Consider the following 15,301-nt stretch of genomic DNA (forward strand, 5'->3'; position numbering starts at 1 on the left):
CCGCCACCACGCCTGACTAATTTTTGTATTTTTAGTAGAGATGGGGTTTCGCCATGTTGGTCAGGCTGGTCTCGAACTCCTGACCTCAAGAGATCTGCCCGCCTCGGCTTCCCAAAGTGCTGGGATTACAGGCGTGAGCCATCATGCCCGGCCTCCTTCCAGAGTTTTGCCCTAAAAGGGAACAGGAGAAGGCACTGCTGGCCAAAGGTGGTTTTGTGGTCCAGAGGGAGGGGGCAGCACGGGTCTGACAGAAGAAGGTGAGACTGAGCTTACAGAGGAGGGAAGCGGCACTTGAGCACTGGGGCCCAAGGAGGATGCGGGAGGGGGCAGGCTGCAGAAGTCAGGGATGGGGGGGCAGGTGACCAGAAGGCCAGGAGGGAGAGAGAAGACCCTGTGGGCAGACAGAGCCCCCAGGAGAGGAAGCACCAGATCAGGGATCCCCAGCTCCGTGTGGGCAGATGAATGTCCACTGGGTGTTGACCTGTGCCTGAACATTGACCTGAGCACGAAGTCTGATGGAGAAGACAAGCACAGTCTGAGACCCTCACACAAGGCAGGGGGAGGGAGGAGAGCCAGGGACTGTTGGCTAAGTTGGGTGAAGGAGAAAAAGGATTGCATGGTGGGGTTGGGGGGAACCTGACAGCGGGCATGGCGGGGCCAGAGGCCGCCTTGGAGGAAGAGGCAGGCCAGCTCACTGTCACGGCCAAGGCTGAGTGAGCACCTGCAGCTATGAATATGTTTAGAGCCTGTGGTTACCCAGGGAGGGAGATGTGATGAGGATTCTCATTTCACAGATGAGGAACCTGAGGCACAGTTAAGCAGAGGGAATCAGCCCGAGGTCGACATCAATTAAGTGGTGAAGCCGCGATCCTCTGGCTGCACAGCCCATGCTCTGAATCACACTTTACTACCCATTGTTATTATTATTATTATCACTGAAAAAATAACCCAGCCGGAGGACGAGGAGCAGGGCGCCCTAGGCAGAGGGCAGAGCCTGGGTAAAGGCCCAGATCTTCCAGACAATAAGTGGGCACTTTGTCTCCTGGTTCGGGGGGTGGCGGGAGAGGGGCCTGGCAGGGCGTGGTGGGAGATGAAGCAGAATCGGAAGGAGTGGGAGACTGTGCTCAGACTGAAGGGTCTTGGATGCCAGGCTTGGAAACCTGAATTTATCGTGCAGGCAGAGGGCCTCATCCAGAGCCTCTGAGCAGCCAGGGCAGAGGCATCCTGGGTGTCCGAGTGAACGTGCTGGCAGCCTCGGGAAGGTGGATTCCCGGGACAGGGAGGCAGGAGAGTCCTGAGCCCCCGAGGGCTGTGTGCTGGAGGGGGTGGGCAGGCTGTGGGCAGGGGCTGAGAAAGAGGGCCGAGGAACAGTGAGCCTCAGCCCAGGCTTCAGGTGGGAAGATCTGGGCTGCTTCCGGGAGGATTTGGGTAGAGAAAACCGGGGTCTGGAATGGGGACTCTGAGGTTGGTCCTGGCCGTGCCCCTCACCAGCCTGTGACCCTGCAGGTGACGTCAGGACTCAGAACCTCCATGTCTACCTCGGTGGCACGGAGAGGAGGCTACCCAGCTGGAGGGGTTGTGGTGGGGAGGCCATGGCCCGGGCTGGGCACAGCACATACTCAGTGATGGGAACCCTGCCCTAGACTCAGTGCCCCTGGCACACCTGGAGCTGACTCCTCCTGCCCCTATGAAGAGCTGGGGCCCCTCCAGCGCCCCTGCCACCCACCAAGCCTTTCCAGAGGCTCTCGGCAGTGGTTTCTCCTTCATTTCAGGAGAGATTAGAATGATCCAAGCTGGCTGGGCACAGTGGCTCACGCCTGTAATCCTAGCAGTTTGGGAGGCCGAGGCGGGTAGATCAACTGAGGTCAGGAGTTCAAGACCAGCCTGGCCAACATGGCGAAACCCCGTCTTTACTAAAAACATAAAAATTAGCCAGGCATGGTGGCGCACGCCTGTAATCCCAGCTACTCAGGAGGCTGAGGAAGGAGAATCGCTTGAACCTGGGAGGTGGAGGTTGCAGTGAGCCGAGATTGCACCACTGCACTCCAGCTTGCGCGACGGGAGCGAGACTCTATCTCAAAAAAAAAAGACACTGAAATCCACCAAGTTTTTCCCAGATGAGGATTCCTTGGTAGCAGAAGTGGGGGCATGGCTGGTGAATGCCACCCTGTTTGGATGCCTCTCCTCCACGAGGGAAGCCGGGGCCTTGCCAGTGTCCAGAGGAGCCGACATCAGCTCCACAGTCGGCTCTGTGGGCTCAATTTATGCCATCAGGAACGCAGGCCAAGTTTTGATGAGCTGTTTCCTGCCTCCCTACCCTGCCGGACCTGAATTCCTGACTGGGAAGAGTCATTCCTGCCTCCCAGGGCTGTTTGGAAGAGCAATGAAAGAACGAGTGAAAAAGCACTGCCTAAGCCCCCAGATCCCACACCCCCAGATCCTACACCAAGCCCACACCCGTCTCCTCCTCCTCCCGGGGCTCCTCCTCCCGGGGCTCCTCCTCCCACGCTCCTCCACCAGGGGCTCCTCCACCTGGCGCTCCTCCACCCAGGGCTCCTCCACCCGGGGCTCCTCCTCCCACGCTCCTCCACCAGGGGCTCCTCCACCTGGCGCTCCTCCACCCGGGGGCTCCTCCACCCGGGGGCTCCTCCACCCGGGGCTCCTCAACCAGGGGCTCCTCCACCTGGCGCTCCTCCACCCGGGGCTTCTCAACCAGGAGCTCCTCCACCTGGCACTTCTCCACCCAGGGCTCCTCCACCCAGGGCTCCTCCACCCGGGGCTCCTCCACCCAGGGCTCCTCCACCTGGCGCTTCTCCACCCAGGGCTCCTCCTCCCACGGCTCCTCCTCCCGCGGCTCCTCCACCTGGCGCTCCTCCACCCAAGGATCCTCCTCCTCCCGGGGGCTCCTCCTCCCGGGGCTCCTCCACCCAGGGCTCCTCCTCCCACGGCTCCTCCTCCCGGGGGCTCTTCCACCTGGCACTCCTCCACCCAAGGATCCTCCTCCTCCCGGGGGCTCCTCCTCCCGGGGCTCCTCCACCTGGGGATCCTCCTCCTCCCAGGGGCTCCTCCACCTGGCGCTCCTCCACCCGGGGCTCCTCCTCCCAGGGCTCCTCCTCCCGGGGCTCCTCCTCCCAGGGAGGAGCTTCACATTGCAGTGTGAACTCTGACATCCCAAGCAGCATTCCTTCCATCCAAGATTCTTCGAAGAAAAGGCTGCCAGCCAAGAAGGTGCCTTGGGAAGAATACAGGTTGGGAGTGCAGCCCGGGAGTCCATCCCGCTCTGCTGCCTGCCCTGAGGAGCCTCAGTCTGCAGGTCTGCAGAGCAGGGATGTTCCCCGGGCCTGCCTGACAGGGCGGCTGCAAACACGAAGGTTCAGAAGTGCACGAGCTCTCAGCACGGGGCCAGGCACAGCTGGGTGGTGTTACGCTGCCAGGCTGGGATGCCTTTGCAGAGGTTACTCCTCCCGGCTCCCGGAGTTTGTGTTTTTCCCCTAAAGAAAGCAGAGCTAGAGGGAATGAGGGTGTCTCCAGTGTGCTGAGTGTCAGGGTGGGACCTTTCCCCATCTGGACATGGGGTTTCCTGGAGGTCAAAGCCAGAGCCTGGTGGGGAGTGGGCTCTGTTTGGGGAAAGGCAACGTATTTGTGTCCTGGGCCTGCCATAACTAGTGACCATAAACCAGGCAGCTTATAACAGAATCTCATTCTCTCACAGTTCTGGAGGCTGAAAGTCTGAAATCAAGGTGTCCTGGGAGGCCAAGGTGGTTGGGTTGCTTGATCCCAGGAGTTCGAGACCAGCCTTGGCAACATAGCAAGACCCTGTCTCTACCAAAAATACAAACTAGTCAGGTGTGGTGGCGTGTGCCTGTAGTCCTAGCTACCAGGGAGGCTGTGGGAGGATCACCTGAGCCCAGGAGGTCAAGGCTGCAGTGAGTCATGATCACACCACTGCACTTCAGCCTGGGTGACAGAGCAAGACCCTGTCTCAAAAAAAAAAAAAAAGTGTCAGCAGAGCCAAGAATCCTTCAGCTTCTGGTGGCTCCAAGTGTGCCTTGGCTTGTGGCCGCATCGCTCCAGTCGGCTTCCATCCTCACGCGGCCGTCTCCTCTGGGTCTCTGTACCTCTGTGCCTTCACATTTCACATGGACTTCTTTTTTTTTTTTTTTTTTTTTGAGACGGAGTCTTGCTCTGTCACCTAGGCTGGAGTGCAGGTTCAGTGGCTCTCTCAGCTCACTGCAAGCTCTGCCTCTCAGGTTCATGCCATTCTCCTGCCTCAGCCTCCTACGAATAGCTGGGACTATAGGCGTGCCCGCCACCGCACCCAGCTATTTTTTTTTTTTTTTTTTGTATTTTTAGTAGAGACGGGGTTTCACCGTGTTAGCCAGGATGGTCTCGATGATCTGCCCACCTCGGCCTCCCAAAGTGCTGGGATTACAGGCATGAGCCACTGCACCCTGCTCACATGGCCTTCTTATAAGGACATCAGTCACTGGATTTAGGTCCCACTTACTCCAGTATGACCTCATCTCAATTTGATTACATCTGCAAACACCATCTGTCCGAATACTGTCACATTCATAGGTACCAAGGGCTGGGACTTCAGTGTCTTTGGAGGGCACAATTCAGCAGTTGAGCAGTCTGAATACCCAAGGATGGCCGAGAAGGGCCAGCACGTCATTGTCAGGACAAGAAGCTTTGAGAGACAGGCACCTGTGTGGTGCTGGCCCAGCCCATCCCCTGCCTCCACACTCTATTCATAATGTTCATTAAAGAAAAGGTGACTGCTGGCCAGGCGTGGTGGCTCATGCCTGTAATCCCAGGACTTTGAGAAGCCAAGGCAGGTGGATCACTTGAGGTCAGGAGTTCGAGACCAGCCTGGCCAACATGGTGAAACCCCATCTCTACTAAAAATACAAAAATTAGCCGGGTGTGGTGGCGCGTGCCTTCCGGCTACTCGGGAGGTTGAAGTAAGAGGATCACTTGAACCTGGGAGTGGAGGTTGTAGTGAGCTGAGATCGCGCCACTGCACTCCAGCCTGGGCAATAGAGCAAGACTCCATCCATGCATGGACACTCTGTTCTGGGTCACTGGCAGACACACGCATGGTCCTCATTAGTGTAGGGAAGACACACTGAAGTCCGCCCGCCTGCCTGAGTTTGAATCCTGGCCCAGCCATGTGACCTAGGATAAGTCACCTAACCTTTCAGAGCCCCAACTAACCCACCTGTAAACTAGGATGATGGGAGTAGCTGCCTGCCTTGGAGTGCTGTGGAATTCAAGGGTGGATACCCCATGCCTGGCCCATATTAAGTGCTCACTAACCCCAGGAGGAACGTGGTCTTATCTCCCCACTCCAAGGACAAAGAGACTGAAGCTTGACGGGGAAGGTATTGCAGATATCAACCTAAATGACAAGCAGTGGCCAGGCACCGTGACTCAACGCCTGTAATCCTAGCACTTTGAGAGGCTGAGACGGGCTGATTACTTGAGGTCCGGAGTTCAAAACCAGCCTGGCCGACACGATGAAACCCCGTCTCTACTAAAAATACAAAAATTAGCCAGGCATGGTGGCAGGCACCTGTAATCCTAGCTACTCAGGAGACTGAGGCGGGAGAATCGCTTGAATCCGGGAGGCAGAGGTTGCAGTGAGCCAAGATCGTGCCACTGCACTCCATCCTGGGTGACAGAGCAAGACTCTGTCTCAAAAAATAAAATAACAAGGAGAGAGGGGCTGTCTACAAGAAAATGATATTTCTTCAGGAATCAGGCATTGCAATGGGAATTCGCATGCCATATTAAACTATGTGTATGTTCAGGGACAAAGAAAGACAAAGGTTTTTAAAGGAAAAATGAGGAGGATTACATAATTGTTTTGAGATAATTATCCCTGGCTACAAGGATCAATAACAAGGGTGGCACCAGCCCGAGGTTGGACAGGCAGTTGCTGAGCAGATGTCCTCACAGAGGTATTTTTGGTGTGTGATTGCTACGGTCTTTGTGCAAGGTTGTGGTTTTTTAGAGCCTTTTGTGATCATTCTTGTTATCAGGCATTTTTATATAAGAAGCCTCTCTTCATGGCCTTTCCTGGCTCTATTTCTCAGGGGGTTTTGTTTGTTTGTTTGTTTTTTGTTTTTGTTTTGAGACAGAGTTTTGCTCCTGCCGCCCAGGCTGGAGTGCAATGGCTCAGTCTGGGCTTACTGCAACCTCTGCCTCCCGGGTTCAAGCAATTCTCTTGCCTCGGCCTCCTCGGTATCTGGGATTACAGGTGCACACCACCATGCCCAGCTCATTTTTTTTTATTTTTAGTAGAGACGGGGTTTCACCATGTTGACTAGGCTGGTCTTGAACCCCTGACCTCAAGTCATCCGCCCATCTTGGTCTCCCAAAGTGCGCCCAGGCTGTCAGGGTTTTTTAAACACAAGTGATTCCATTTTGATTCTGACGACTTTTTTTTTTTTTTTTTTGTTACAGAGTCCCTCTCTGTCACCCAGGCTGGAGTGCAATGGCACAGTCACTGAAACCTCCACCTCCCAGCCCAGGTTTAAGCGATTTTCCTGCCTTAGCCTCCCGAGTAGCTGGGATTATAGGCACACACCACCACACCTGGCTAATTTTTGTATTTTTAGTAGAGATGGGGCTTCACCATGTTGGCCAGGCTGGTCTGGAATTCCTGACCTCAGGTGATCCACCCGCCTCAGCCTCCCAAAGTGCTGGGATAACAGGCGTGAGCCACTGCGTCCAGCCGATTCTGACAACTTTGACACAAAGAAGGTGGCAGAGCTGAGGGCAGACCCAGTTTGGGAGATTCCAAAACCTGACTGTCTCTGCAATGCCATCCTCGAGCTTGGACAGTCACCTCCTTTTACCACAGAGGCACCTATTGAGAGACTAGAATCTGGTTATAAAACACCTGCCCCGAAAGAGACTTTGGAAACTGATTGGTGTTCAAGACCTGGCTGACAGGTGGGAAGGTGGCTTGGAGAGAGAATCTCATGCAGGTGCATGTGTGACGTCTGGTGTATTAGGACAGGGACCTGCTGGCCAGAGCCGCCTCCCTGGCCCCTAGAACTGGAATCCAGAACAAAAGGAGGGCACGTGTCTTGGGTGCACAGGACCAGACCACCAGAGTGGAGAAGGGTTCAGATGGAGTCCTGGTAGCTCAGCGGGTCAAGAGAAGACTTAAGGGAAGCGGTCCGCCTTCAAACCTCAAGGCTGCTGTGGGACCAAGGAGGACATGAACTTATTTACTTATTTATTTATTTATTTATTTATTTATTTATTTATTTGAGATGCAGTCCTGCTCTGTCACCCAGGCTAGAGTGCAATGGCACGATCTTGGCTCACTGTAAACTCTGCCTCCAGGGTTGGAGCAATTCTCCTGCCTCAGCCTCCCTAGTAGCTGGGACTACAGGTGTACACCACCATATCCGGCTAATTTTTGTATTTTTAGTAGAGACAGGGTTTCACCATGTTAGCCAGGGTAGTCTCCAACTCCTGACCTCAGGTGATCCACCCACCTCGGCCTCCTAAAGTGCTGGGATTACAGGCATGAGCCACCGCACCCGGCCAGGACATGAACATATTAGATGGCAGAGCTAGTATGGGACGGTGGGCTCACCTCCTGGTAGCAGGGACCATGTCTTTCTTGTCCCTTGCTGTGTTCCCCACACAGCCTCAGTTTCCCCATCCGTGAAATGGGAATAATAACAGTTGATCCTGGCTGTAACGCCACCAGAGGGGAACATTTCTTCTGGAGGAACTTGAGAGAGGGGCCTACCCACCTTTACTGTCGGTGCACCCACCCCAGGCTTGCCACAGGGGAGCCTCTGTTGGATTCTCCCAGAAGCAACACGTGTTGCTTCTGACGGGCCTGACACCCATCCTGCCCTGGGTGCTGACTGGCCATGTGGCCTCGGGACGGTTACTGAGAATCGGCGCACAGAGAAGGGCCGAAGCCATGACAGCCTAATCCCGTTTGGTGTTGGCGTCACCGTGAGTACCCTGGGCTCTCCCAGCGTGGTGGCCCTGACTCAGGAACCTCCTTCTGCCGTGCAACCACCCTGGCAGCGGTCACCAAGCCCTTGGCGTGACCCTGTGACTGTGCGTGGATTTTTTCTGTGCCCTCATAGGGCAGTGGTGTCACCCTCCTCGCCCATCTCAGGGAAGGGATGGGATGGCCCGGATGGCAGAGACTGTGGGGACAGAGCCAGGCACTCCCCATGGCTTTCCGTGCCCAGCACGTTGCCAGGTGTCTTCCCAGGTGTCTGGGACTGACCAGGCTGCTCCGCAGGGTGCAGAAGGCACTTTTGCGTCGGCTTTGAGGGAACACCAGGCTTCACCACCAGGGGGCAGACGTGCCCCTCCAGAGCAGGCAGTGCCTGGGAGAGCAGGCAGGGCGTGGGCAGCTGAGGTCAGCACCTGAGGGCCGTGCCCCGGGGAGAGTGGGCGAGTTGGAGGCTGTCTCCTCCCTTTGGCTGGCCTGTGTCCCAGAGATCATGATGTCACTTGTAGTGCTGATGGACTAGAGCTCAGAGTCCCGGGTTCATGAGCTGCCCTGACTTACCGGTGTGTTCCTGTCCCTGGGTGTCCAGCCGGGGCTGAGCCAGGCTTAGGGATTGCAGGCCCTTCAGAAGGGTAGTTCTGAGGATATCAGAGTCCCCCTTGGTGACCAAGGGGGTCCTCTACCAGCTCCCAACACCCCGCTGGCCAGGGGGAGTTTGGAATGAGTTTAGGTCCTGGGGAGGAGAGGACGTGGTTGATGCCATCGGACCTGGCACCTTCCTGGATCAGGGGTCACTCTGGTGGCTTTGGGGATGTGTGAATGAGTCCGGAGCAGGGGTGGCTCTGGTGGCTTTGAGGATGTGAATGAGTCTGGAGTGGGGGCCACTCTGGTGGCTTTGGGGATGTGTGACTGAGTCCCTTTGTCTCTCATTTCCTTAACAGAGGGGCATTTCCCTTCCCTGGTCTCAGACACAAATGAGCCCTGCCCAGGGTACCCCGCCACAATACAATTGCTGGGTCCCCCAGCCCCCTCCTCAGACCCGGAAAGCCCCATAAGTGAGAGGAGGGCCCGGTGGGCACCTGGAGCCCTCGTGCCTGCTGGCAGGGGCAGTAGCCGGGTGGGAGCTGTCACGTGGGGCTCAGGCCCAGCAAGACTGTCATCTGATGCTTCAGGGCGGCCAGAATCCGGGTTTCTGTGTCAATCTCTCCGTTGTAAAATGTTGGCCGCATGCAGTTTGGTTTATTTTCCTCTGACGCTGCAGGCCACAGAGCACACTTAGGGGCTGGACTCCGCCCTTTGTCCCCCAGTTGCCCCCTGCTCTGAGGGTTTGTGACAGCTCTGTCCCCTCGTGGCCTCTGTCTGGGGTTTCTGGCCCCAGGGGCAGCCCCGCAGCTGTACCCTGTCTGCCTGTCACAGCCCAAACTCAGAGCAGTAGCACCTTTGCTTGAGCCTCCACTGCCCTCCTGGCACTGGGCTGTTGGGTGTAGACAGATTTTACACATCTGTGGCTGGGGCCAGGGAGAGGTTATAGCTAATTCCTTAACGCTGACTAGAGACGCCTTTTTTAAAGATCTCTTTAAAATTCCTCAGCCATCCCCACCTCCGGAATTTCTGGCTGGCCACTTCTCCCAGATGCCTGCAGCATTCCCAGCCCCCTGTTTCCCTCCTCCTGCCTCCCACCTCGGGCTGCCCATTTCTCTCTGATTTCTTATCCCAAGCAGTCAGGCCTCCCTCCCTCTCTGGAGCTGGCCCCTCCTGCCAGCCAGGCCCTGCCTGTGGTCAGCAAGCTTGGGACCAGGCTGTGCTGAGCCCACAAAGCCAGTCCTCTCCTGAGAGCCTGCCTCCGGCGTGGGAAACCATTTCATCCCGTCTGGATCCCCGGCGGTTCTGCTTTGCTGCGTTTATACCAGTGGCCGTGACGGAGATTCTCGCTCACATCTGTCCAGCCTGGGCACTTTTATGAGGCATTTTCACCAATGGGGTCCAATGTAATCCCTTTATTCTTATGAGATAAATGTTCATCCATCCGTTAAACCAAATATCTATGAAGCACCCATTCTGTGCTAGGCACGGGGACTGTAGCAGTGAACAAGTTGTTACGGTTCTTGCCCTCCTGGCTTATGGCATAGGATGGAAAAAAAGTCATCAGGTGACAAGAGGACGCCCCCTGAGCCTAATTGACAGTGAAGGCGGTCAGAGACAGCGGCAACTAACTTCCCTGAAAAACGTTCTAGGGTAGGGGAGGGACCTGCAGCTGGAGGGCAAGCAGGTCTCACAGGCCCCTCCGAGGAGTCAAGGATCTGGGCTTTATCCTCTGTTTTCATTCTTTTCAGAGACAATTCAGTACATGCTTTAGTATTTTTATATGTTTTTTGTTGTTGTTTTTGTTTTTTTTACAGCAATAAGGTAGGAAATCCTTGTCTGGCTATGAAATTTGGTTTGGGATCTAAAAGATACAGTGTTCCCGTAAGTTTGAGAGCATGGGATGGGCACAGTAGTTCATGCCTGTAATCCTAACACTATGGGTGGCCAAAAGTGGGAGGACTCCTTGAGTCCAGAAGTTTGAGACCAGCCTGGGCAACATAGCAAGACCCTGTCTCTATTAAAAATTTTTTTAAAAAATTAGCCAGGGGGCCGGGCGCAGTGGTTCATTCTTGCAATCCCAGCACTTTGGGAGGCCGAGGTGGGAGGATCACCTGAGGTCAGGAGTTCAAGACCAGCCTGGCCAACATGGTGAAACCCCATCTCTACTAAAAATAAAAAAAAAATTAGCCAGGCGTGGTGGCAGGCTCCTGTAATCTCAGCTACTCACTAGATTGAGGCAGGAGAATCACTTGAACCCGGGAGGCAGAGGTTAGCAGTGAGCCATGATTGCGCCATTGCGCTCCACAGGCGACAAGAGCGAAACGCCATCACACACACACAAAATTAGCCAGGCATGGTGGCACATGCCTTGTTGTCCCAGCTATTCAGGAGGCTAACGTGGGAGGGTTTCTTGAACCCAGGAGGTAGAGGCTGCAGTGACCGCAGTGGTGCCACTGCATTCAACCTGGGCCAAAAAGTGAGACTCTGTCTCAAAAAGAAAAGAAAACGTGTACAGCACTTGACAGTTAGTTTATAAAGCACCTGTTGCTGCCTGTGGGCCTCAAGCTGCCTGTGAGATGAACCGTTCCATCCCGCTTTACTGATGAGCAAGTTTGTCTGTTTATGTCTCTGTCTCCCAAAGACGATGGTATTTATGTCTGGAACATAGGAGGTGCTCAGGAGACACTGGTTGATTTGCACTAAACAAAGACTCTTCATGAGGCTCTCTTACATTTTATTTTATTTATTATTATGATGATGATTTTTGAGACGGAGTTTCGCTCTTTTTGCCCAGGCTGGAGTGCAGTGGCACGATCTCAGCTCTCTGCAACCTCTGCCTCCCAGGTTCAAGCGATTCTCCTGCCTCAGCCTCCCGAGTAGCTGGGATTACAGGCATGCACCACCACGCCCAGCTAATTTTGTATTTTTAATAGAGATGGGGTTTCTCCATGTTGGCCGGGCTAGTCTTGAACTCCTGACCTCAGGTGATCTGCCCACCTCGGCCTCCCAAAGTGCTGGGATTACAGGCATGAGCCATCACCTCTCTCTTACATTTTATATGGGGCCCTCCCAGCTCCTGGAGCTGTGGCTGTCACCCCCCATCTGATGGAGGGGTCAGGTGAGCCCTGTGGGAATCCCAGAAGCTGGGGACTGGGAAGGGCCCTGTGCAAGGGGCTGGACGCTCCCTGTGGTGAGGCCCAACTTTGCCATTTGTTAATTGCACAATGTTGGGCAAGTTATTTCACTCTGTGAGTCTCAATGTCCTCAACTGGAAAATGGGGAGAAGAATAACCTCTACCTCACGGAAGTAGTTCATGTTAGTTCATGTGAAATCAGACATCTAAAAGTGCTTTGCAAAGCAGGCAGGAAGCACCGGCTGTGCCCTGCCTTCACTGGGATCACTCTGCCCCACCACAGGGACTTGGGAAACTGCTTGGTTTTACCATCCAAGAGACCTGGGGGTGGGGGATAAGGAGCAAACCCTCTACTTCTTCAAGCCCTCACTCCAGCAAATCCTCCAGGCAGCCAGGCAATGCTGAAGTCCCCGTCCAAGGGGGTCTAGGCTGAGCCCGGGTGGAGCGGGTTCTTGGGCCGAGGTTCCTGGAGGGGACTGAAGGCCTCTACCCAAAGTCCTCATGAGAGCTGGGTGGGGGAGCCTGTGTTCAGGGGAGGGGTACGGAGGCACCTCTGTGGCACAGCCTTTGCAAGGAGGGCTGTGGAGGGAGAGACCGCCGGGGCCGGGGTCGCTGGACATCGTGTGGGCGCGACCGCAGTGCTGGGCGGGGGGCGGACGCTTGGGCTTGGGCCCTGCGCCCTGTGCGTGTTGGTTTCCTGTGGGCACGTGGGGCCCTCGGAAGAGGGGAGGAGGGTGAGCACGTCCCCAGAGGGCAGACCCAGCGAGGCGTCGTGGCAGCTGCGGCCGCTGAGACGCCGGCTCCGCCTCTTGCACACGCCCCCTCACCTGAGGCCCCGCCCCGCCCGCGATGCCCCGCCCCCCGGGGCGCCGCGACCCGCCCCTGTGCCCGCCCCCGGGTCCGCCCCCGGCCTCCGTTTGCGCCGAGTCTGTGCTGGCCGCGCGCCTGGCGCTCCACGCTGAGCCTCTCCGTGCAATGATTAACCCGGCGGGGCGGCCGGCGCGGGACCCAAGACGGAGGCGCGGGGCCGGGGCGGGAACCCGCAGGACCTCTCGGCTTCCTGCTCTCGCCGGAGTTTCCGCGTAGAGGGCGCAGCGCCGGCCCAGGGCCCTTGGCGCGGCGTGGCGCAGGGCGCGGCGTGGGGCGCGCGTGGGCGCGGCGCAGGCGGCCCGGGTCACCATGAGGACTCTCCGCAGGTTGAAGTTCATGAGTTCGCCCAGCCTCAGTGACCTGGGCAAGAGAGAGCCGGCCGCCGCCGCGGACGAGCGGGGCACGCAGCAGCGCCGGGCCTGCGCCAACGCCACCTGGAACAGGTAAGGCCGCGCCCTCCCGGCCACCCGGAGGTCCCGGAGCCGGGGGAGGGGACCCTTGAGCCGTCCGCGGGTGAGGGGCCGCCCCGAGCCAGGAACGGTGCCGAAGGCGGCGCGGCGCTTCACAGTTTGCGAAGAACTTGCCCCGCCGGAGTGGTGCGGGCCTGGAGGAAAGTTCAGTGCAGCGTGGTTCCAGAACCCAGGGAAGGGAGCGAGGCCCGCCAGCGCCCGAGGCTGGCCCAGAAGCGCCCGGCGGGTGGGCGGCGGGGTGGGGTGGGCCGGGAACCCGCGTGCCCGTCTCCTACCCGGGGTCTTTCCACGTCTCCACTCCGGTGTTCGTGACAACCCGGGAGGGTAACGGAGCAGGAAGTGTTTTTCCCATTTTGCAGCTGAGCACAGGAGCCTCGGGGCTCAGTGGGTGGGTCGCGCAGGCTTCCTGTGTCTCTTTAAGGTCCCTTAGGCTTTCCCTTGAGAGGCCCCCTGTCCTCCAGCTGTCAGCAGAGGGTGCGGCAGCTGCGAGGCATTCTTTAGAGGACCCTCCTCCAGGGGTCATTCCCAGACAAGCAGGGGCCTGGGAAGCCCCTTCTCCCAGCTTTGTTTGAGGAGCAAGGCCGGGATCTGGAAAAGAGACGGTTTATTTAGTGGAACTCCCCAGCGTCTTTGCTCCCTAGGAAAATGAGAGGCAGGAGAAAATGAGGCAGGCTGTTCGGGGGAGGCAGTGGACGCTGCCCCTCTCGCCCCCACACCTGGCAGTAAAATCTTGCCAGATGCTCCACCGGCTGTGGTCTTGGCCACCAGGAACCCGGCTGTCACTTGGACACACGTTATTTTCAGTTCATTGAATGCATTGTGAGCATCATGGTGGGCTCAGGGCTGCCAGCGAGACCCTCTTCAAACGTGGTCTCTTCTGTCTCTGAGTTGCAAACTGCTAGAGGGCTGGCACATGCCTGCCTCCGTTTCCCTCTCCGTCAGTGGGTATTCGCATTCCTCCCTGTGGGGAGGGCTGGTGTGGGAACGGTGAAGGAAGGACTCCTGTTGGGAAATCTCACTGACCCAACGACAGCACAGTGTCTTAAGAGCTGTGTTCTCCACCAGGCACGGCGGCTCACACCTGTAATCCTAGCACTTTGGAAGGCCAAGATGGGAGGATTACTTATGCCAGGGAGGTCGAGGCTGTCATGAGCCGTGATGCCACCACTGCACTCCAGCCTGGGTGACAGAGCAAGACCCTATCTCAAAAAAAAAAAAAGAGCAGTGTTCTCCTCCAGTATTCAGATGAAAGCCATCTCTCTCTCCTTGTTTCTCTGCCGTGATTTAAAGGAAAGAGTAAAACAGACTTATTTCAAATCCCAACTCTGCCTCTTCCCTACTCTGTGGTCTTGAGCAAGTCGGGTCCTCAATTTCCTTATCCATAAAACGGGCGGATAACAGTACCCACCTCATGGGACAGTTGTAGGGATGAAATTTGAACATGCAAAATGAAGCCCTCAACACAGTGCTCTGTACCTCACAGCTCAAGCCCAGACTCACACAGGGGAGCAGTGTCGGGGTGTCCCTGTAGGGATGGCATTTGGAGGGCTCCACAGGAGTCAGCCAGTTCCTGAGCACCCACTGACAGCCACTTGGTGAGCTCCCTCCCACCCCCGAGCTGGGGCGTCCTGCTGCGGGTCCCTAGACAGGTGGGGGCACTGGCTGGTTGCTGCCTCAGAGGGCTTAGACACTGCCCTCACCCCACCTTGGGTGACCCTGGCGTGGGCTCTGAGTCTCAAGTGTCTTCTCAGAGTTCAGGGAGGCCTCAGGGGAACTCTGCCTGAGGCACCCCGCCCCCCCCCACTAGATTTCACTCAGCAGCCTGGCAGATTGCAGAGAAATGCCAGCCCGTCCCCGCGGCACCTGCAGGGCTCCAGGTCTCCCAGCCCTTAGGCCTGCATCAGCTCCCGCCACCCCAGACAGCAGGGGCACGGCCATTTCCTGCACTCCTCTTATGTGCCAGGCCCTGGGCCAGCCCCGTTCACTGCCCTTAACTGACTTTGCCACTCTCCTAGCCCAGCGAGGTATTACCAGCACCCCCCACCGAGAGATGCAGAAGGGCAGAGAGAGCACCCAGGAGACCTGCCCAGCTCATCCATCACCTGCACAGGATGCAGCAGAGCCTGTGCCCCGGCTCTCCTCCCCAGCAGATGTGGGAGATGGAGCCAAGAGAAGGCAAACTGGCTTCCCCAGCCAAGTCCCTGAGTGGAAACTGCAGGGGGCAGGGCACCCCTTCTGGTCCC

At 57.0% G+C, this 15,301-nt stretch overlaps 1 protein-coding gene across 4 annotated transcripts in view; it reads left to right on the plus strand.

Annotated features, from left to right (window-relative positions):
- The window catches only part of PRR5 (proline rich 5), a 69,593-nt gene that overhangs the window by 20,921 nt on the left and 33,371 nt on the right, over positions 1-15,301 (plus strand). For 2 of the 4 annotated variants that reach the window (XM_054543780.2, XM_063723107.1), the window contains exon 2: positions 12,915-13,031. In XM_054543780.2, coding sequence (XP_054399755.1) covers positions 12,925-13,031 — 107 coding nt within the window. In that variant the 5' untranslated portion in view covers positions 12,915-12,924. Of the gene's footprint in view, positions 1-12,644; positions 13,032-15,301 lie in introns of those variants that run through there. The other 2 variants (XM_024239998.3, XM_054543781.2) reach the window with 1 other exon arrangement.

This window comes from Pongo abelii, chromosome 23, assembly GCF_028885655.2.
Source record: "Pongo abelii isolate AG06213 chromosome 23, NHGRI_mPonAbe1-v2.0_pri, whole genome shotgun sequence".
NCBI lineage: Eukaryota > Metazoa > Chordata > Mammalia > Primates > Hominidae > Pongo > Pongo abelii.